This window comes from Rhinopithecus roxellana, chromosome 15 (genome assembly GCF_007565055.1).
Source record: "Rhinopithecus roxellana isolate Shanxi Qingling chromosome 15, ASM756505v1, whole genome shotgun sequence".
Classification (NCBI taxonomy): Eukaryota; Metazoa; Chordata; class Mammalia; order Primates; family Cercopithecidae; genus Rhinopithecus; species Rhinopithecus roxellana.
Window position 1 is genome coordinate 1,451,836 of NC_044563.1, and position 22,608 is coordinate 1,474,443.

Genomic DNA, 22,608 nt, shown 5'->3' on the forward strand with positions numbered 1-22,608 from the left:
GCTGGGCTGCCACATGCACCGGGCCAGGCCCCCAGGCATGAGGCCACTGGGCCTCCCCCAGCTTCAGTGGGCTCTGCTGCCCCAAGAGTGGGCAGGGAGAAGGTGCCAGGCTGGCCGCGTGTCCATGTGTGAGTGTGGAGGCTGCTTGAGGCCTCTCCTCCTCCCGGCTCCTGGCAGCCGCCCACACATCCTCCTCCCCTGTCCCACCTGCACTGCCGGCTGCACTGTCGCTCGCTCGCACCTCTCCCGGAGCCCCAGCGCTTCTGCTCAACTCTGAGCCCCCAGGATGAAGGGCCCATCCTCTGCATGGCTTCTGGAGCCTCCCGTGGGGTCCTTCGGACCCTGGGCACGCTCCTGTCACCCTCACTTCACAGATCATGAAACGACTCTGGGCTGAGCTCATCTGCCTTGGCCGCATCACATCAACCCTGAGTGGGAGGCTCCTCAGGGCCAGGGAGGGTACCTAGGCCTTGTCTACCTGCAGGCATTGGGCCAGTGTGGTGCCCTCTCCCCGCCTGTTACTTCCTCTGTAAATGAGTGGTGTGGCCCCTCATGGGGTCAGGCGGGAGAGCAGAGTTTGAAGGGCCCAAGACTCCTCAGGACCCAGCCTGGGCAGTCAGAGATAACCCTCTGTATCTTCAGCCACTCTGAGCCACCTGTAGGGCCCTTCCTCCTCCTCAACCCTTTCAGGTTCTTAAGCCAAGTTGAAACACTGCCTCCTCCTTGAAGGCTCCCTTGCTGCTTCTTAACCTGGAGGGCTGTCCTGCTCTGACTCCCTTTGATGGCACAGAGCATGCTGGCCGGACCTCGAGCTCCTAGGAGGCAGAGCTGGATCAATCAGCCTGCCACTCCCCCCCAGACCAGGCACTCCATGCTGAGTCTCTGAGAGAGCAGAGAGCCAGGGATGCCCATGGGGGTGGGCTCTGCAGGGTCTGAGGAGTTGAGGACAGCCCGGCTCACCCCTCTTCCCCAGCTCCCACTTGTTGAGTCCATGCAGATGCAGAGAGATAGCTCTGATCTGGTCCTCACCTACAGGGTCTCCGGCTGCCACCCCAGTTTAGGACCAGCACCAGGATCCGCAGTGGGCCCCTGGCTGGGCACACCTCATCCCAGCCTCCCCCTACCCCTGTCCCCCATGAGCCTCCTCCTCTTGGGCTTCCAGGCTCTGCTGGTCAGACCTCCCCTCCCTGTCCAGTGGGAATGTGTTTCCCCAGGGAACGCTGCGTCCCCCAGGAGCTCTGTGGCCTGGGATTTGAGGAGTGCCTGGGGTCAACCCCCCAGGCTCACCAGTGCTACTTAACAAATGGGCCCAAGAGAAGGAAGCGCAGCCCCCGGGGGAGCGGCAGAGTCCCTGCCTGTCTGTGCAGGGGCTCACCCCCTTGTCACCAGGGTCTTGGCCATGAGCACCCGTCCAGCAGGCCCAGCACAAACTGCAGCCCCATGTGAGCAAGCAGTACTCGGGGGGCACTGATGCCGCGTGGGCCCAGGCTCGGGGCCAGTCCCTGTGGACCTGGGGAGGACACAGCGGGGAGGGGACCTCATTAGAGGCGGTCAGGCAGTGGGAGGGTGGCATAAAGACCCGTCCCTTTGAACTCCCTGGGAACTTGCCCTGATGGGGGCCTGGCAGAAGGCAGCAAGAGTCCCTTGTCCAGCTATGGGGGACAATCATGGTGAGCTACATGAAGCAAGGCTCACGCGTGTGCACTAACACACACCCCCTCCAGGACACAGACCCGGAGGCCACTGCACCGCACCCACCCACCCACCACACCCACACTCGCAAGCGCACACACACATGCACACACACGCACTGCCACCCGGGACAGTGCTGCACTCACCACCACTGCCATGATCACTTCTCTGCAGTCTCCAACAGCTCAAACTTCCCCAGTCTCAGCCCTCCAGGCCCGGCAGGCTGCCCCCTACCCACTCCCTGTTGGATAAAGGAGGGAGCCAGGCTCAGAGAAGCTGTGGGTGAAGAGACTTGCCCAAGGCCACTCAGCAGGGCATGGTAAGCCCAGGTCCCCGGGTCCCTCCTCCACCCACATCACCCCACCCCTTCAACGGGGATCCCCTAGGTGTCTCGCCATGCCAGGGGGCAGGGCTGGGAGAGGCATTGCAGTCAGGGTGCTGTGTCCTCAGTGATGAGCCCTGAAGGGCCATGCTAGGTGCCAGCAGCCGCCAGGGAGTAAATTCAATGCAGTTTACCTTCATTAAAAACGGTGCTCTGGGCCAGTGGGAAAACGTGTCCCCCCTGCCCCATCCTCCCCTGCCCCATTGTCCCCCACCCCTGCCCCGGCGATTCTCCTTGTCTACACCTGGTGTGAGCCCAGGGGCTCTGCATGTAGCCGCACAATACCATTTTCTCCAGGTCTGGCTGTTCCCAGCCTCTGCCAGCATGCGGCTTCTGGCTGGCAGGGTCGGGCCCAGGGCTGACCTCCCCCCAATGCCTCCCTGCCAAGTCTGCCCTTCCAGGCACCTGGGAGTCTGCCCTGTGCCTCCTGCCTGCTCCTGGTCAACGCGGAGCTCTCCAGGGCCAGCTTGGGCCAGGCCAGTGTTAGGGATGGTCAGGGGACCTAAAGAGGACCTCAGCCCACTCAACTCCAGAGGTCACCCGGACTCAGCCACCGGCCTGGTCCTGCCACCTGTGGGGTCCTGGCTTGGGAGAGGGCACCAGGCCGGCTGCGAGTGCCTTGTAGCCTGGCCCGGAGTGAAGAGGGGGCCTGGGGATCAGCCTGGCAGACATCCTTATCAAGCACTGAGGTCCCCAGAGCCCGGTGCCCACCCCAGACACGGCTCTTTGGGTGGTGTGAGCCCCTCCATTCCCTCATGCCAGGCACACATCTGCCCACAGACGTGGCAGCCACCCCGTGCTTGGCTCTCCCCAGAGCTCTAAGGCCCCTCAGGCAGGGACCCGCCCTGAGCAGCCTGGTCCAGGGACCTCTGGGGCTCCTGATGTGGCCAGTGGGGCAGGAATGGGCTGGCAGCCTGCTGGGCTGGCCCTGAGGGGGCTGGGGTAAGCCAGGCCTCCAACCACAGTGTCCAAAAGGGCGTGGCTGCCTTGGGCCCATCCAGGCCCGAGATCCTGAGGGTGGGGTAGCCCCCGCCCTGGCAGGGCTGGAAGTCCGTCTTCGGACAGAGCCCGTCCTGCCCAGAAGCCCAGCCAAGCCAGCAACAGGGGTGCAGGGACCGAGTGGCCCAGCCCCCTGGGCAGGGTGTCAGGGCCGGAGCCCAGAGGACTGCGGTTCAGGCTTCAGTCCCAGCCGGCGAACCAGAGCTGGGCAGAGCGGCCAGCAAGCGGCAGCCAGGGTGCCCTGGGCACTCGACCCCCAGATGCCCCTGCTGGAGCCGTAAGGGGGAGGCACCCTGAGCCCGGAGGGAGCATGGCCCCGGGGACTGAGCACCCGGCTCAGAGTGGCTCGGCAGAGGTTGGTAGCCTGGGGTTGACCACAGAGGTCTCTGGAGGGCAGACAGGAGCCGCTGCAGGTGGGAGCTTGTAGGAGAGAAGCCCTTGGGTGGCCCTTGGATGGGGTGGGGACCATCGGAGAGAAGGGTGAGGGTCTCTAACCCCAGCCCCAGGCTCCAAGTGGGCTGAGACGCGGGAGGCATGAGCGTGGCCGTGAGGGTTGGCTACTGCCCGTGACGGACTAGGGAGGTCTTGGTGAGAGCCAAGGTGGTGCTTGTGGAGGTGAGATTGGGCGCCAGGCCTGGCCAGGGATGCTGGGAGGGGGCAACATTGGGCCTGGGGCTGTGAGGGTCTCTCAGCGAGAACAAGCCCTACCTGGGGAGAAGTGAACAGAGAAAAGAAAGAAAGAGTGAAGGCATGAGAAAGAAATGAGAGAAAGGGAGGGAAAAATGTGGAGAGGGAGGGCGAGAGCAGGGGCTGCCTTGAAGGAGGGAGAGGGGAGCAGAAGCGGGTGCAGGGTGGCGGCAGGAGGTAAAGGGCAGAGGGAGGGGCTGAGTTGCGAATGAAAGCTGCGTGAGGGTCCCGGGCACTGCCCTGTGCAGCCGACCCCAGGCGTGAGAGGAGGGGTCTCTCCCACATGGACCCCACCTAGCAGGTGCCTGGGGCAGGAGGCTGCAGAGCCACTGTCTCACGCAGCTCCTTGGTGCTGCCAAGACGGGAGGTGGGAGGAAAACCAAAGAATCAAGAAATGGATGCTGAAGGAACGCAGTGAGGCCAGGCGAGGGTTGGCGAGATTGCCAAGGAGAGGACGGGCGAGGAAAATGGAGCGCCCAACAGAGGAGGGGATACGGGGGAGGGCTGGCTTTCCCTGGGACTGAGGAATGAATTTCTGCGCCCGGACTTGGACCCCCTGGGTCAGGACCCTGCCCTCCACTCACATTCAGGGGCAGCACCTCTTCCGGCCTCTGTCCCTGCCTGGTCTTCCCCACACCCAGTTCTTGGGGGTTGAGGGGTTGGAGCCCCAGCCATGTCATCGGCTCCCTAGGACCCCTGCCTGAGATGCGCACCTCCGAGCCTCCGTGTGTGCGTCTGTAATGGGGATGCTGAGACTGCGGCCCTGGCAACTGTAGTGAGGATGGAGGTGCTGGCTGCCCTGGTGCTCGCTGTGCCTCTTTAAACGGGGATGTCTGGACCTCAGGCGCAGAGGACCAGGGCAGGTCCACTTGACCTCAGCCACCAGGACATCCCAAGGCCATGTGAGTCTCCCATGGCCCACTGAAGATGGTCCTTCATACCCCATTTTGCAGATAGGAAAGCTGAGGCTCAGGGAGCCTCCAAAGCTTACCCCTGTCCTGGGAGTTGGCAGGGAGCATCCACAGCACCAGGACACACACACCAGGAAGTCTCCTGGGGAAGGAGGGCCAGCCCAGGGGCAGACTCTTTTCTGCGCTGTGATGTCTCCTCTGCACCCCAGGGGTGGTGATGAGTCTGGGAGGGGCTGGTCACCCATGAAAGCTTCGGAGAGGGGCTGGTGGCCAGGCTGGGCACCCCAGAGCTCCACACGCAGACGTGGCATGGGGGCGTCAGGCAGAGAGCTTGGTTTTGGCTGGGTGCTATGGTAGGAAGATAGCGGTGCTGTGAGAGTGAGACAGGTGGTTGAATGCCAGGCTGGCTTGGCCATTCTCTGTGGGTGTCGGCTGTGGCTCCCGCCCAGGTGGGCACCACGTGTGAATAATATATGAAGCCTCTGGTTGCATGGAGGATGGGAGCGCTTTGGGCAGCATCTGTGGGCAGAGCCTTCAGGGATGTGAGGTGCATCTGGGCACGACTAGCTGGGAAGGAAAGAGGATGGCAGAGCCTCAAACCGATGCCAGGGACTGGTCGTGTGTCCCGGAACGTGCCGAAAACCTGCCTCGTGAGCATGGCGAGAGCTCTGCCAGGGCAGTACCAGCTGGCCCAGGAGCCGCAGCGCTCCCGAGGGCCATCCAGCGAAGGCGTGAGGCGTAGCCAGGCTGTCGGTGAGACCTGTGGGCATCAGGGCTCCTTGTTCCCCTCCTGCGGGAAGCAGGCACCGAGCGGGGCTGCAGGTAGATGCCTGTTAGGGTGAGCTGCGGTGGAGGACACTGATCGCCGGGTGCAGACGAGGGCCCCAGGAAGGTCCTCCAGGTCACCTCACTCGTGGCACGGGCCCGGCAGCATTGTGGTCAGTGGCACGGAGGAGGACAGAAAGCCATGTGCACAGCACGCAGAGCAGGAGGAGGGGGAAGAAAGAGCACGCGCGGGGCAAGTGGAGCCGCAGCCATGCTGGGACGCAGCAGGCAGGGCCACCCACGAACAGGGCGGGGCCCTAACCTCCGACCCAGGCCGGTTGCAGCAGATGGGGCAGAGATGTGAAACAGCTGCAGAGCGGGACGAGGGTGCTGCCGGCACAAGGCTGACCACGGAGCACATCAAAAGAGGTAGGGCACCCAGTGCAAGGGAGGTGATGGGCTGGTCAGCGGGACATCAAGCCGGTTCTGGACCCTGCTCTGAGGACAGTCCCTGATCCAGCCTCTGAGGACTAATGGGAAGCCAGGGGTAGAGGGGTTGGGGGAAACAAGGCTCCACTGTCCAGTCTTAGCAGGGGGCTAGAGCTTGGGGCTCTGTGGAGGCCACACCATGAGGTTTCCAGGGTCATAGATGCCCTGAGGTCAACACTGTCTGCCAGTGCGTGGGCACCCCTCCTGCTGGGTGTCTGGGTAGAGTTGGGGATCTGGCTGGCTGGCGTAGACACCTTTGGGACTGGGTGTGTGTGGTGGGCAGGCCTGGACTGCAGAGTCACCCCGGCCCACACTGGTAGAGTTGGGGTCTGGCTGGCTGGCGTCGGCACCTTTGTGACTGGGTGTGTGTGGCAGGCAGGCCTGGGCTGCAGAGTCACCCTGGCTGGCACTGGTAGAGTTGGGGGTCTGTCCGGCTGCTGTGGGCACCTTTCGGACTGGGTGTGTGTGGCGGGCAGGCCTGGGCTGCAGTCACCCCGGTCCACACTGGTAGATTTGGGGTCTGTCCGGCTGGTGTGGGCACCTTTCGGACTGGGTGTGTGTGGCGGGCAGGCCTGGGCTGCAGAGTCACCCCGGCCCGCAATGGTAGAGTTGGGGTCTGTCCGGCTGGCATGGGCACCTTTCGGACTGGTGTGTGTGGCAGGCAGACCTGGGCTGCAGAGTCACCCTGGCTGGCACTGGTAGAGTTGGGGGTCTGTCTGGCTGAAGTGGGCACCTTTGGGACCGGGTGTGTGTGGCGGGCAGGCCTGGACTGCAGTCACCCCGGCCCGCACTGGTAGAGTTGGGGTGTGTCCGGCTGGCGAGGACACCTTTGGGACTGCGTGTGCGTGGCGGGCAGGCCCGGACTGCAGTCACCCCCGTCCACACTGGTAGATTTGGGGTCTGTCCGGCTGGCGAGGGCACCTTTGGGACTGGGTGTGTGTGGCGGGCAGGCCTGGACTGCAGTCACCCCGGCCCGCACTCATAGCCTGGTCATGGCATCACCACTCTGGGGTGAAGTTGAGGCAGGAGCTCGGGGCCCTCATGTAGCACTGGGTAGGTCATGAAGCCCAGGGGACTTCAGCATGGGAGGAGGTGAACCCATCGCCTCCCAAGTTGGATAGCAGTCCCAGCGGCGGGGGTGGGGGGACAGAGGGAAGCAGGTTTGGATTGGGTGGGTAGGGAACCCAGAGGAACAGACCCCTCCCTGTGTGCCTCTCCCCAGAGGTAGAGGCAGGGAGAGGTGGAGGCAGTGAGAGGTAGAGGCAGGGAGAGGTGAAGGCAGGGAGAGGTGGAGGCAGGGGGAGGTGGAGGCAGGGAGAGGTAGAGGCAGGGAGAGGTGGAGGCAGTGAGAGGTAGAGGCAGGGAGAGGTGAAGGCAGGGAGAGGTGGAGGCAGGGGGAGGTGGAGGCAGGGGGAGGTGGAGGCAGGGAGAGGTAGAGGCAGGGAGAGGTGGAGGCAGGGGGAGGTGGAGGCAGGGGGAGGTGGAGGCAGGGGGAGGTGGAGGCAGGGGGAGGTGGAGGCAGGGGGAAGTGGAGGCAAGGGGGAGTTGGAGGCAGAGGACAGAGACACAGACAAGCCTCAGGTCATCAGGAGTTGGGGACTGGCATCTGAGATTCGGGGAGGATGGGGAGAGGGGAGGGCTGTGCGGGTTGGGAGCGGCTCTGTCTCCCCTTGGCTGTGCCTCCCTGGGGAGTCCTAGACCAACGCACAGCCACGGCACCCCTTCCTCCCTGCCAGGCCCCTGCCCACTGTGGCGACTCCCAGGCTCAGAGCAGGCACAGGAACCCCTCCTTTGAAAGACTTCCTGCCAGCTCCCCTCTGTGGCTCCTGATCCACACCGTGGGTCAGCGCTGGTTTCTTGGCAACTGCTAAGATCTGTAAGGGCAGGGAAGAGAGCTAACTCCTCTGTCTTTGGGTCCCTAGCACCTGACAAAATAAACTGCTGGCTAAGGAAAGACGGAGGGAGGGAGGGAGGGAGGGAGAGAGGAAGGAGGGGAGGAAAGGCCGGAAGGATAGAGGGAGGAGGGAAGAGGGAGGAGGGAGGATGGAGAAGGGAGGAAGGGAAGGAGGGAAGGAGAAGAATGGAGGGAGGAGGGAGGAGGAAGGAACTGGACCGAGGCTATGGCTATGGAAGAATCGAATCGTGCCCTGGGCCATCCCAGGCAGGCTGAGAAGAAAAAGCCGGAACCAAGCCTGGGCTAGCCGGGTGGTTGTGGGGCAGGAAGTAGCCATCAGGGTGGCAGCCGGAAGAGCAGGGAGCCCCGCAGAGGAGGGAGGCTGGGGACGGTAGGGACAGTGTCGGGGTGAGGTCTGTTCTCCCCATGCCTCTTCCTAGGGACGAGACCTCAGGCTCCACTCCCCAGCTGTGAAATGGGTGAGAACGGCGTGTGACTGAGGCTCGGGTTGTTCAGGGCGGGGTGGGGCTCTGAACCCAGCAGGCCTGGCACCCAGGCCAGGGCTCCAGGGGAGGCCAGGTGGGGTGAAGGCCAAGAAGGGGCCGGGGCTGGGCAGGAAGGGCGCCTGGTGACCAGAGCACTTTGCCTGAGCCAGCGTGGGAGGGAGGTGGGCTGGATGAGTCAGGGAGGCGCCAGGAGGGGCCTTGTCAGAGGCGACCCCCTCTGTCAGCCCCCAGGCCACTGAGCCCTGGGTACCGAGAGCCAGCAGGGGAGGCTGCAGACAGAGGAGTGGAGGCTCCTTGGTTCTGGGGGCTCTGAGTAGAAGCACCTAGGGGGTCCCTCACGAGGCCCCCCAAATGCTGCCCCATGGTGAGAGACCAAGGAGAGGCCCTGCAGGGACCCCCCAGGTTACAAAGCGCTGAAACTGTGAGAAGGCAACCCTGCCGGCTGGGGCTGGGCTTTCCGCCTCACCAAGCCTTTTCCCACCGAAAGGGCCCAGAGAGGGGCAGCTGCCCCCCCAGGGGCACAGCGCCTCCTCCCTGTGTGATGGGGTGGGGCCCACAGTCTCCTTTCTCGCGGCCTCCCCGAGCTGACCCTGGGTCCAGCTTGGCCATGAGGGCTTCGGCATGTAAAGCCCATGGGAGGCAGAGCCTCCCGCCCCCACCAGTTTCCGGCTCTCTGTGTCGCCCCCAACACTGGGCTGGTGCCATGGAGGGAGGCTCCGCCCTCCCCCACATCAACCCGCCAGGGAGCTCCATCTTCCCAGGGCTGTGAGGGAAGCCGGCTCTGCAGGCCAGTGTCCAAGTCCAGCCGTCGCCTCCTCCAGGGAGCCTTCCAGACCCCATCTGTGTGGCAGAGGCCCAGAAGGACCTAGGCGTGGGGATCCTAGCGGGAGGCGGAGGACCCGGCACGTGCAGAGAGGGTCCGAGTGCTTCCTCCTGAGTGGGGGTCACCCATCTGGCTCCAGCTGCACAGAGCTACTCCCTCTAAGCTCTCCGGCTCTCTGCCTTCCTGCATTAGCTCTTGCCCGCACCTGGCCCGGCAAACCCCAGCTCATCTTTCAGACCCAAGTTCAAGGCCTCCTCCTGCTCCAGGCGGCTCATCACCTGGCCTCCCCAGGCAGAGAGGTGAGGGTTCTGATCGCTGGGGCATCTCCCTTGCCCCCTGGCCCAGGACTACAAGGAAAGGGGTTGACTCCCTCCCTCCCCTCCATGCCCAGCAGGGTGCAGACACAACTGGGAAGGTGCTGGAGGCCCAGGGGTCAGGCTGGACCAGCGCCAGGCATTGGGGGGCAGGTTCCTGTCTCTACACCCCAGCCCCAGGCGGATGGTGTGTGCCCCTCCCACTGCCCCACCTGTCACCCACCTGCTGGCCCCGGGCTGTCTCTGCTCCTGGCTCCCCTCCCAGCTTCGTCCCCAGCTGCCTCTCCAGGGAGGGGTGACAGCTGGCCCGTGCCACACCCTTGTGCCCCTCCCTGGACTGCCCCCTCCCTGGGGCGGGACCCCTGCGTGTGGTACAACCAAGGGGCCTGCTGATGGGGGCTCATGTGAGCAGTGCCCCAGAGCTGTGGGTGTGGGTGCTGCCAGCTGCCACCGCCTTTCCCCTGGCTTCCCAGATAGACCCAGACCCACAGTCCGAAGCTGTGTCATGAATGCTGTGGTGGGTGCCTGGTGGGGTCGGGGTTGCTGTCCCACGACCCTCTGGAAGCCGCAGCCATGAAGGGCCCCTGTGGGCACCTTTTCCCGGCACACTGTGCTGTGTTTCTCCACTCTTGGGCTCTGCAGTGACTTGAGGGGGCAAATCTATGACCACAGGGGAGGCTGGGCTCATGAGGGGACCAGAGACCTCAGTGCTGTGCAGGGAGCCCTGAGCCACCCTGGTTGGAGGCCCAGCCCTGCTCTCCAGGCCTCCTGCCAGCTCCCTGTGGTGTCCAGGGGACCTGTGGTCTGGCCCGGAGGAGGAGTTCCCCCTCCTCTCGACATCCTGCCTGCAGCCCCTGCTCTTCACCAGAACCTCCTCACTCCCCAGGACCCCAGAGAGGACCCTCTCCAGCCGACCACTGGGCTCAGGACAGCCGGGTGGGGCGGCCACAGGAGCTGCCTGCAGGGGGCAGAGTCGGGACAGGGACCTGAGCCGGACACTCATTATGGAAGTGTCTGCAGGGGGACGTTGGAGGTGGGCAGCTGGGAGTGCTGAGCTGAGGACGAACATTGTCAGGCCCTCGGTGGAGACTGGGAGGTAGAAGTGGGGGGGTCTGTGGAGGAAGGAGAAGAAGGGCCAGCGTCCCGAGTCGGGGGGTGGTCGGCAGTGGATGAGGCCGGCAGAAGCAGACCTGAGCCTGGGGAGTCCCACTCAGAACAAGGCATCCGTCAGGGTTCTGTGCATTCTGGTGTCCCTGGCTGGCGGCCAAGCCCCGAAGTGGAGCCTGGGACTGTGAGGGTGTGGGGGTGTGCCGGGGTGGGAGGTGGATGGAGCCCCCCCCTCCACTGCCTGGCCCCTTGGGCTGAACCTTGGGCTTCAGAGCCAGAACAGACACAGGAAATCGCCTAATTGCATTTGCGCAGGAACACCAAATCCCTCGCAGCTGCACGGGGCTGAGCCAGGGCCACGGGCGGGGTCGGCCATCCGAGAGTCCTGACAGCTCTGCTGTGCATGCCAAGGGGCCTGGGCCGTTGGCCGGGGGGTGCCTTTCCCAGGCCAGAGGCCCCCACCCCACCCCAGGAGAGCTGCCCCCCTTTCAGTTCCCAGAACAGAGCCCAGCTGTGGAATAGTGAGGGGGTGAGGTCATGGGGAGGGGGCCCACATGACTCATATCCTGGGGTAGGGGAAAGGGAGGAGACGGGGAAGGGGCCCAGAGGCCTCCACGTCCTCAGTCTGCTGGGTCAGAGGCCAGGGGCTGGCGGGGCTTCTCCCCAGCCTTGGGTTTTAGGGGAGACACCAGGAGATGCTTACTCTGGACCCCTGCTCTGTCCTCCAGGCCTCTAGCCAGGGAGAGCTCAGTCGGGGTGATCCTTGAGGGGCCCCAGCTCTGCAGGGAAGATGTTCCCAGAGCACACACCTGGGCCTCGTGCCAGGGCCGCACTGCCGTTGTCAGGGCAATGGCAAGGCAAACAGTCAATGTTTGCCTCACTAAACAGCCTCACGAAAGTGAACCTGCGGCACCCGGAAGGGATCCCTGGAGGGGGACGTGGTCCCCGTGTTCCCAAGCCTGTCTGCACACACATGAATGTCAAGGGTTCCTGTGTGTGAGCACCAGTGTACTTGTATGTGCCTATGGGGTGCGGGCGTGCGTGTCTGTGTGGCTGGAGTGTGGGCTCATGAAGAACATGTGTGAGTCGGGTGTGCACCTGCGTGTGCCCCGGGCCTGGGGAGCCCGCGCACGGCTGCACTCCATGTGTTGGGCATGAGCTGTGAGCAGAGCCAGGGCCTTTGTGGGGCCGCTGGGGCCCGGACTCCTTGCCCATAGGGTGGACCCAAGGAAACGTGTGCACACGAGTGTCTGGGGTCTCTGCACCAGTGTGGGCTTTTAAGCCCTCCTCTCCCCTACGGCTTGGTGGAGGGGGTCTGTGGAGCTGGAGTGAGGGCCCTGGACCCATCGGAAGCCCAGGTCCAAGGAGGAGCCGAGGCTCCATCTCATGCCCCAGGCCCAGGGGCACACACCCCAGCTGAGCCGTTGCTCACATGGAGGGGCTGGGACATGGGAACACAGAGAGCAACATGGCCAGGCTTCCCCTCCATGGAACCCCTCCACCTCCTCAACACTCTGCCCCAGCTCTGCACCACCCTCCTTTTGGAGGGGCTGGGGCGTGAGTGAGCATGAGGGCCCCTGCGCCCCAGGCTCTGCCTCCCCAGGTGGAACGAGGCCCAGCAGCCCCCAGCCATGCGGAGGCCGGCAGAAGCGGGAAGCTGGGCCTCATCTGCCCGGATGATGGGAGCCAGGTGTGGGGAATTAAGTGGCTTCCTCGGGGGCCGGGAGTTGAAGGCATTTCTGAGGAGCAGGACAGGCAGGCGGATTCGGGGGCGTGGGGGGCGGGGTGCACAGGCGGCTGGGTTTGCGTGGCTGGAGTCCCCTGTGGCTTCGGTGGGGGGAGTGGGCCTTGAACTCGGGCCTGTGGAAGGGCCTGGCTTTTGTCTGAGAGGCTTAGGGGAGACCTAGGAGAGATTAGATCATGCGCTGGCAGGGCTGTCTGGCCAGGGGACTGGGGCCTGGTGGGGATCAGGCTGCAGGGTCAGGCAGCGGACACTGGCCGGGAGGAACTGAGACCCCAGCGGGAAGACCCCAGCCCTGCTCCCTGTTCTGGCCTGGGCTCCCTCCCTGGGTCTGGGATAATAAGCCCTGGAGGAGTATGGAGACCCTGGACCCCCGACTCAGGCTCTAGGAGGGCGATGGGAGGCAGGGCCATGACAGCTGAGGCTGAGGTGTCTGCAGGACCTGGATCATCTGAGAGCTGCCGGGCCGGGGCTCTGATAACCAGGTCCAGGCCAGCCTGTGTCTACCTCTGTCCCCGAGTGGGGCATGTGGGACCCCGAGAAGCCATGGTTTCAGTCTCTGAGAGCAGAAGCACTCCCTTACCTCAGTTTCACCATTTTTGAAATGGCTCAAATGACCGGGCGCGGTGGCCCATCCCTGTAATTCCAGCACTTTGGGAGGCCGAGGTGGGCGGATCACCAAAGGTCGGGAGTTCGGGACCAGCCTAACCAACATGGAGAAACCCGGTCCCTACTAAAAAATACAAAACTAGCCGGGTGTGGTGGCGCGTGCCTGTCGTCCCAGCTGCTCAGGAGGCTGAGGCAGGAGAATGGCGTGAACCCGGGAGGCGGAGGTTGCCGTGAGCCGAGATTGCGCCACCGCACTCCAGCCTGGGCCACAGAGCGAGACTCTGAAACAAACAAGCAAACAAAAGAAACAGCGCAGGGGGCTCCGCAGAGGGTTCCGCGGAGGGTTCCGCAGAGGGTTCCGCCGGGGGCTCCGCCGGGGGCTCCACAGAGGGTTCCGCAGAGGGCTCCGCAGGGGGCTCTGCAGAGGGCTCCGCAGGGGGCTCCGAAATAAGGACGGGGTGGGGTTGGGTGAGCCGGCCCTGTAAGGTGCCCCCAGCTATGGGGTTAGGCCCAGGCAGGAGCCCACCCGTCTGCTGGGCTTCTGTGAGCAGGCGTGGTGGTGGGACAGGAGGTGTCCTGCCTGGACATGTGCAGAGCCTCCTTTCCTCAGCCTTGGACCTCATGTGGGGCCCCCTTTCCCCAACATACCCTGCCTTTGGGGTGCAGGAGGGAGCACCCGCAGGTAGGGTGGAGGTGCCGCCTGGCGGCGCACGGTGGCCAGTCTCCCTGGACTCCAGTATCTTCTTCCTGGGCCCTCCAGGGTCGCCTGGGTCTAGGTCCTGGCTCTCCCTAGGGAGGGAGGTGGGCTGGGAGAGGAGGACAGAGGGTCTTTCATGCCCTTGAGTGTCTTCAGGCTTGAACGGGCCTTGGAGTCCCACCTTCATCCCCACAGGGCACAGGGGTGCCCAGATCCTCACAAGGCCCCGGGACCCTCGCCTGGGTCAGAGGGCACCTCATGACCACGCGGACAGCCTCTATTTAAAGATGGACAAGGTGAGGCCTGAGGGCCAGCCTGGGACTGCCCTCGTGGACCAGGGCTGCCCACACCGTGTGGCCCAGGAAGGCCTGCATAGACGGGAGGAGTGGGTGCAAAACAGCGCCTGTCTTGGCTGTGGCGTGACTGTCCCTCTGTGTCCCCCACCAGGCCTACTGCTCAGTGCAGCGTGGAAGACGAGGAGGAGGCCACCCGTGACCCATGCCGGCATGAGAGAGACAGGCAGCTTCAGGCCCAGGATGTGGACGGAGGCGGCCATGTCCCTGAGCGGCCGGAGCACGAGATGCTGTGAGCAGCCCCCACCGCGTGCCTGGCCTCTGACCCCTGCCCATGCACCCTGGGGCCTGAGCAGAGGGGGAGGTCCAGGGCCTGGGCTTGGGGGTCCCAGTGCAGCACGAGAGCGAGGAAGAGCCCCCAGAAACAGGCACGGGAGGGGGCGAGTGATCCTGGGGTGAGGGGGCCGCAGCCCTGGGTGAGGGGGCCGCAGCCCTGGGTGAGGGTCTGCCAATGCCTGGCTGCCTCCTGGGCGTTGACCCAGGCTCTGTGCCTGTGCGCTGGCCCTTGCTTGTACTGCCTCTGACCCCAGCCACGCAGCCAGCCCCTGGGCCCCCCACCAGACTCCCCCGCCAGTGACTCACAGAGCCACGTCCAACTTGGCGGCCAGGCTGGCTTGCTTCCTCCTTGGGCCCAGGAGGCCTCCGCGGCTGGGCTGGGCTGTTTTTCCAATAATGCTCCCCTTCCTCCTGGCCTCTTTTGTTCCATTTTCTCCGAGTCAGCAGCCTTGGGCAGAGTGGGGTTCAGCGGTCACCATGGTCAGGCCCTTGGCCACCCCCGCCAAGAACCGTAGCTCTCCAGGAGCTCACCCTGCCACATAGGAGCTTAGGAGGAGCCTGGGGACCAGGGCAGCCCTTGGGGAGCCCCAAGATGATGGGGGAGGCATAGCCCTGCCCTACGGAGCCCCAGACTGATGGGGAGGCCCAGCCCTGCCCTCAGGGAGCCCTACACTGATGAAAGGGGCACAGCCTTACCCTCAGGGAACCCCAAACTGATGGGAGAGGCATAGTCCTGCCCTCAGGTAGCCCCAGACTCATAGAGGAGGCACAACCCTGCCGAGCCTCAAGGAGTCCTGAACTGATGGAGGAAGCACAGTTGTCAGGCTGCCCCAGACTGATGGGGGAGGCACAGCCCTACCCTCAGGGATTCTCTAACCACAGGAGACACAGCCCAGAGCCAGCTCTGTGGCAGACAGGGTCTCCCACACTCAGAGCCCAGGGCCTGAGCAGGTGCCGTGAGGTGAGTGTGGGCCCCCAGCAGAGAAGGCAGCAGCCGCCCAGTCCTAAGCTCCCCCCTGCTACCCTCAGCCTCAGCCTGAAGCCCTCGGAGGCCCCTGAACTGGATGAGGACGAGGGCTTTGGCGACTGGTCCCAGAGGCCAGAGCAGCGGCAGGAGCACGAGGGGGTCCAGGGCGCCTCGGACAGCAGAGAACCCCCCCGGTGCAGGAGTCCTGAGGGGGAGCAAGAGGACAAGTGAGTGAAGGCCTCGAGGGCGGGCACTGGGCAGAGCGGGGCTCCCGCCGGGCCTCGAGGGCGGGCGCTGGGCAGAGTGGGGCTCCCTCCAGGCCTCAAGGGCAGGCGCTGGGCAGAGCGGGGCTCCTTCTGGGCCTCGAGGACGGGCGCTGGGCAGAGCAGGGCACAGCAGGCTCCCTTCAGGCCCTCAACCTGCGCCTGAGCAGCCACCCCATCCTCCCCTTTCCAAGCCGCCCCTGAGACGCCCCCATGGCCAGGAAAGGGGGAGAAAGGAGGGGAGGGAGGAAGAGGGCGAGACAGCATGGTGGCCGGCAAGGGGCCGTGAGGAAACCTCATTCTGGGGCTCTCCAGGGCCCCTGGGCCCCATCCAGGCAGCTGCGGGGCCAGGCCTAGTGCTGCCACATCAGCACACAGCTGCGGCCGCTTCCGTAATGGAGGCTGAGAGCCGCCGCCGCCCCTTCCTCCCTCGGGGCTGGCTGATCTCCATTCCCACGGAGGGGAGCAGGTATTTCCAGATGTGCATGCCGGAGAGTGGGGTGGGAGGACACACTTTCCAGATGTGTGGATGTGTGTGCCGGTCTCAACCCCAGCAGGCCCAACGGGGGCTGCTCCCAAGCCCCACCTCACTACCCCTGCCCAGCCTGCTCAGGGTCCTTGCTGCTCTCAGATACTTGCGGCCACAATGGGGCCAGCCCCACCCTCCCTGCGGGGCCCGGGCCATCTGGGACCCCAGCCCTGCTCAGGACCCCCTTGCCTTGAGTGGGACCAGAGCCCGTGGCTGGGCTGACAGTTCTCCCTGGTCGGGTCCTTCCTGCCCCCTCTGAGGCCCTAAACCAGCCTGGAGCTCTCGGGACCAGGGTCGCTGAGCGACGCTTCCTTGTCCTCCTATAACCAGGGCACCGGTCGTGGTCTGGCACAGTGCTCGCCGCCCCCTCCCCAGGCCTCAGTCTCCCCCTACACGCTTGGGAGTCAGCGGCCCTGCATTTCTGAGACGGGGCAGCGCCCTTCTCCCTGGCCTCAGGCCTAGGCGGGCAAGGCTGCTCCCAACAGCAGGGGGCGCTTTGGCTCTTCCGTGAAGCCCAGCTCCAGAAGCCACCCTACCCCCTGCACCTGCCAGGCTGCACAGACTTGCTGCTGAACGGCCGCTCTGTGTGGCTGCTGCTGGCTCAGACCCCTGCCCACCTTGGGCGGGTGGGTCTGGGTCTTGGCTGGCACGCACACCCAGGGGCCTGAAATCATGGAAAATTCGAGAATTTCCCATCTTCTCCTCCAGGTTCAGTCCTGCTCAAATGCAGAGCCGCTGGAAGCTGCCAGCTGGCTGGCCTCCCCTCCCCCACAGCCGGCAGCCCCTTGGCCCTGCTACGCAGTGACCTGGCCCCTACCCCTGCCTAGCCCTCCAAATGACCCAGCCTCCAGTCCCCCCACAGGGAGCAGAGCAGGAGTGGTGGTCCCGGCAGCCTGGCCCCCCGGGGACCTCACCAGACCAACTAGGTGGGTGAGCAGCTGCCAAGCTGAGGCCCAGCCAGAAAGCTGGGGTTGAACCCAGCCTCAGTGCCTGGGGGACCCTCAGTCTGTAGAGCCCCGCCTGACACAGGGGCCCAAGTAGAACGCGCTGGCTCTGAGGCTGCTGGACCTTCTTTCCCAATGGGCTTGGGCCTCAGATCCCTTGGCACTCGATTAGCCTGACTACCTTCATTTTACAGATGGGGAAACTGAGGCTTGGAAAAAGGAAGGGGTCAACCAAGCAATCCAATGGCCCTAGAACGGCTTTGCCTCCCTTTCCACCCACAGGCCCGGCCTGCATGCCTGCGAAAAGGAGGACGGTGACGAAGTCCACCTGGAGGAGTTGAGTCTGAGCAAGGAGGGGCCAGACCCAGAGGACACTGTCCAGGACAACCTGGGGGCCCCAGGGGCTGAGGAGGAACAGGAGGAGGTGATGGCTCCACCTCAGAGGGTCTGACTGCACCCCCACCCCAGGGATGAGCCTGCCTTTGCTGTCTGCACCACTCTGTGGGCCCTGTGGGTCTAGCCCAAAGTGGGTCAGCAGCCCACACCCCTAGACCTTGCAGCCCCTTCTGGGCCCACATTCTCAGAGAGGGTGAGGCTCGGTGATCCTCTTGCAAGATCCGGAGACATTTCCCCAGATTCCTCAGTCCCTCCCCACCAGCTCTAGAACGGGAGCATGTCAGGGCCACAGAGAGCCTGGGGCTCATGGAGGAACAGCATTTGTTTCCACAGGTGCTGGGCAGGGCAGGAGGGAGACCAGCAGAGGGTCACCTGGGTTGTCTGTTTTGTTTTGTTTCTTTTCTAGCACCAGAAATGTCAGCAGCCCAGGACACCCAGCCCCTTGATCTTGGAGAGGACCATTGAACACAGCTCACCTCCCCTGAGCCCCACCACTAAAGTAGGTCAAGCTGCAAAGCCTGCCATCTTTTCCCCTCTCCTGGACTCATACCCAAAAGGCCAGTCCCACATGCCAGCCACAGGAAGACCAGGCCCAGGCTCGGCTTTTGTCTGCTATCCCCCCCATTGCCTGATGCTCAGCAAACCCCCGTGATATAAGGGTTGGGGGTTGGATTAGTGGATGGAGTAGTTGTGGGGATGGAGGGTGGGCTTTCCCTCAGCTGCTGCAGGCCTGTGTCTCTCTCCACCCTCTGCAGCTCATCGACAGGACCGAGTCCCTGAACCGCTCCATAGAGAAGAGGTCTGTCTGTCTATCTGTCTGCTTTCTGGGCTCAGATCTTAGGTTTCCCCAAGAGGGGGTTGAAGGGAGTCACAGGGTGGAGATCTGGAAACCGAGGGGCGCCCTGGGAGAGGCTTGGGCAGGTTGGGAGAAGCCTTGTGGGAGACATGGGGCCTGACACATCTTCTACCCTCCAGTAACAGTGTGAAGAAGTCCCAGCCAGACTTGCCCATCTCCAAGATTGACCAGCGGCTGGAACAATACACCCAGGCCATCGAGGTATGATCTGGCTCCCGTCTGCTGCCAGGTCCCTCCTCCATCCTGGCACCATTCCTTCATTCAACCAACACCCTTCCATCCAATCAATGCCCCCTTATTCAACCAACACCCTATCCAACCAATGCTTCTCCATCCAGCCAGTGCCCCTCTACCCAATCAGTGCCCCTCCATCTAATCAATGTCCCTCCATGTAATCAATGCCCCTCCGTTCAATCAATGCTATTCCATCCAACCAATAATCTCCCATCCTATCAATGCTCCTGCATCCAGTTAATGTTCCTTTATACAGCCAATATGCCTGCAACCAATACTCCTCCAATTATTCAGTGTTTCTCCATTCAATCAATGCCCCCATCGGAACAATACTCCACCATCCAATCAATGCCCTTTCATCCTATCAGTGCTCTTCTATCCAGCCAATACTCCTCCAGTCAATCAACCAGTACTCCTTAATCCAATCAATGACCCTCCATCCAATCAAGATTCCTGCATCCATCCAATACTACTAAAAAAAATTGCAGAGTATTGGTTGGATGGAGGGTCAATCCAATCAATGCCTCTGCATTCAATCAATGCCCCTCCATCCAATCAATGCCCCTCCCATCCAATCAATTCTTCTCCATCCATCAATGCTTCTCCATCTGACCAATACCCTCCATCCAACCAATACTTGTCTATCCAATTAATGATTCACCATGTAACCGATGCCAATCCCACATGCCAGCCCCTCCATTCAGTCAGGATCTCTCCATCCAGTCATTGCGCCTTCATTCAACCAGTACTCCTCCATCCAATCAATGTCCCTTCATCCAACCAATATTCCTTCATCCAACCAGTATTCCTTCATCCACCAACTCCTTTCAATCCAACTAATACACCTTCATCCAATCAGTACCCCTATTCATTCAGTGCTCCTCCATTCAATCAATTCCCCTCTATCCAACCAATGTTCCTCCAGCCAACCAAAACAACTTCATCCAATCAATGCCCCTCCATCCAATAATGCCTTGCATCCAATCAATGGCCTTCTATCATATCAATTTCCCTCTAACCAACCAAAATAGTTTCACCCAATCAATGCCTCTGCTTCCAATCAATGCCCTTCTATACAACCAATACTCCTTTATTTAATCAGGACATCTCCATCTAACCAGTATCCTTCCATCGAACCAATATTCCTCTGCTAAATCAGTGCCCCTCCATTCACCCGGTGCCCCTCCATTGAACCAATACTTCTCTACTAAATCAGTGCTCCTTCATCCACCCAGGGCCCCTCCATCCACCCAGTACTCACTTATCCAACAAACACTCCTCTATCTTGCCAGTATTCCTCTATCCAGTCAGTGCTCTTCTGTGCAACGAATGCCCCTCCATCCATACATTACTCCTTCACCCAATCAATGCCCTTCTATTCAACCGATACTTCTGATTTCAACTAATTCCCCTTCAACCAACCAATACTCCTCCCTCCAGCCAGTACTCCTCCATGCAATCAATGTTCCTCTACCCAACCAACATCCTTCTATCAAACCAATATTCCTCCATCCAATTAATCCCTCTCCATCCAACAAGTACCCCTCCATCCTATCAATGCTCCTGTATCCTACCAATATTCCTCCATCCAACCAGTACTTCCCCATCCAATCAATACTCCTTCATTCATTCAGTGCTCCTCCACCCAGTCAATACCTTTCCATTCTACCAGTGCCCCTCCATCCAACCGATACTCCTTCATCCAATCAATGTCGTTGCATGCAATCAATACCCCTTCATTGATCCAATATGGCTCTATCCAACCAATACTACTCCATTCAATCAATGCCCCTCCGTCTAACAAATACTCCCTCATATAATCAGTACCCCTCCATCCAATCAACATGCCTTAATTTATCAACACCTTTTTGTACAATCAATACTCCTCCATCTAATCAATGCTCCTCCATCCAACCAATACTCTGCAATTTCTTTCTTTTTTTGAGATGGAGTCTCGCTCTGTTGCCCAGGCTGGAGTGCAGTGACCAGATCTCAGCTCACTGCAAGCTCTGCCTCCCGGGTTTACGCCATTCTTCTGCCTCAGCCTCCCGAGTAGCTGGGACTACAGGCGCCCGCCACCTTGCCCGGCTAGATTTTTGTATTTTTTTTTTTTTTAGTAGAGATGGGGTTTCACCGTGTTAGCCAGGATGGTCTTGATCTCCTGACCTCGTGATCCGCCCGTCTCAGCCTCCCAAAGTGCTGGGATTATAGGCGTGAGCCACCGCGCCCGGCCAATACTCTGCGATTTAACCACTGTGCCTCCATCCATTCAATGCCCCTCCATCCATCCCATGGTCCCCCAGCCCTACCCCATGAGCAGCATGGAGACAGACCCACATCTGTCCTGTGCACCATCATCTCCCTGATGCTCTTCAGGACTGGGAGGTGTCTCACAATTGCATTGAATGTAGGAAGGCACATGTTTTCAGTGATTCCCCACTCTAGGGCTGCCTTGGGAAAGCACTCCCAGGGCAAATACGAACACAAAGCAGAGTGTTGCCCAGTGTGACCCTCTGATGTGACCACGGTGGCTGTCCACTAAGGTAATCCTGATGCTTTGCCTCTTCTGTAGACCGCTGGCCGGACCCCCAAGCTAGCCCGCCAGGCCTCCATAGAGCTGCCCAGCATGGCCGTGGCCAGTACCAAGAGTCGGTGGGAGACGGGTGAGGTACAGGCTCAGTCTGCCACCAAGACTCCGTCCTGCAAGGTAAGGTCCCCTCCAGGGGCAAGGCTGGGCTGCAGAGCCAGCAGCTGGGAGTTTAGCAGCAGGCCAGTTTTCTTTGTTGAGGCAAACGTGGGACTGTCCAGCAGGAATGTGGGTAGACAGAACACGGAGGCATTGCAGTAGGGTTGGGTTCACCCTTGCTGGTGTAGAAGGCTGTGTTGTCTGAGTGGAGGTGGATGGCACCTTTATCCCTTTCCCTGCCTCTTCCACTGGGATCACACAGAAAAAGGGTAGGTAGGCAGGTCCCAGTCCCCCTGGCCAGGTAAGGCACGGCAGGAGAGAAGGGCCTAGGGCTTCTACTCCCCGAGATCCAGGGGTCTGCACGTGTGACATATCCTTCTGCTGCCCCCAGGATATTGTGGCTGGAGACATGAGCAAGAAAAGCCTCTGGGAGCAGAAGGGAGGCTCCAAGACCTCATCAACAATTAAGGTAGAGCCTTAATGTGGTTGGTGCAGGCAGGGTGGGTGCAGCAGGGGAGGGCAAAGAGAGACTGTCCTCTGTGCATCTGGGAGGCCTTCCCAGAGGCAGAGGCGTCATCTTTCTGCTGCTCTCACCTTCACTCTTGGTCTCCTTCCCCAACAGAGCACCCCATCTGGGAAGAGGTATAAGTTTGTGGCCACCGGGCATGGGAAATATGAGAAGGTGCTTGTGGAAGGGGGCCCAGCGCCCTAGGCCTCCTGTCTCGGTGAGTCCCCGTCAACCCGCAGAGTGGAACGAGGTGCACACACGTGCACTGTGCTGGGAACTTGGTAGCCTGGAGGGGGCCTGGAGCCCTGTTGCAGGCTGCAAGGGTAGACTCCGAGTTGGCCAGAACCCAGACCATCTCAGTCTCCCAGCCCTGCACAGATGCTGCCTCCCTCATCTGACACCAGATTCGAACTCTCTGTTCACTTCACGGGAGACAGCCCAGCTCAGCCACTGCTCCACTAGGGAAGCTCAAGGCTCCCATCTGGGACTCCCCAAAAGCCCCAGCAGGGCTCATGAGGGAAGTGAGGGGCAGCCTGGCCACCACAGGGCTAGCATTGAAGAAAGCAGGTGGCATGGAGCCCAGGTTCCCTGACCATCTGTATGCTGGTGGTCCATAGAGGGGCAGGAACTTAGGTCCTACTCCCTGTCCCAGCCGAGAGTCATTCAGAGGTCCTGATGCCCTCCCCATCCCATGCTGTAGACAGAGCAGTGCCACTTCTGCCATGGTTAGACACACATTTATTAGTGACCTGGACCCCAGGCTCCATTTCCAGCACCCATCACACCCCAGGGTGGGGCAACTGTCCTCCTACCATCTTCCCTACCAAACCGTGACTCTCAAGCAGCTGTGGCAGAGGCTTTTTCTGGTACCTCTGTGTCCCTCTCCTGTGGTTGGTGACCCCTGCCAGAGCCTGGCTGACTGCCAACTGGGCGCCTTCACTCTCCCTGCCGGGGCCATAGCCCCTTCTCGGTCCCACTTG

The 22,608-nt window shown here is 61.9% G+C and overlaps 1 protein-coding gene across 5 annotated transcripts in view; it reads left to right on the plus strand.

Moving 5' to 3' along the window:
* LSP1 (lymphocyte specific protein 1) overlaps positions 1–22,608 on the plus strand; it is a 40,073-nt gene that overhangs the window by 13,587 nt on the left and 3,878 nt on the right. The window contains exons 2-11 of one of the 5 annotated variants that reach the window (XM_030917572.1): positions 14,064–14,201; positions 15,275–15,439; positions 17,231–17,372; positions 17,751–17,843; positions 18,100–18,143; positions 18,320–18,401; positions 21,007–21,075; positions 21,121–21,141; positions 21,512–21,589; positions 21,743–21,845. In XM_030917572.1, the coding sequence (XP_030773432.1) occupies positions 14,064–14,201; positions 15,275–15,439; positions 17,231–17,372; positions 17,751–17,843; positions 18,100–18,143; positions 18,320–18,401; positions 21,007–21,075; positions 21,121–21,141; positions 21,512–21,589; positions 21,743–21,832 (922 nt within the window). In that variant the 3' untranslated portion in view covers positions 21,833–21,845. Of the gene's footprint in view, positions 1–3,078; positions 3,429–4,545; positions 5,866–14,063; positions 14,202–15,274; positions 15,440–17,230; positions 17,373–17,750; positions 17,844–18,099; positions 18,144–18,319; positions 18,402–21,006; positions 21,142–21,511; positions 21,590–21,742; positions 21,846–22,608 lie in introns of those variants that run through there. The other 4 variants (XM_010382038.2, XM_010382039.2, XM_010382035.2 and 1 more) reach the window with 4 other exon arrangements.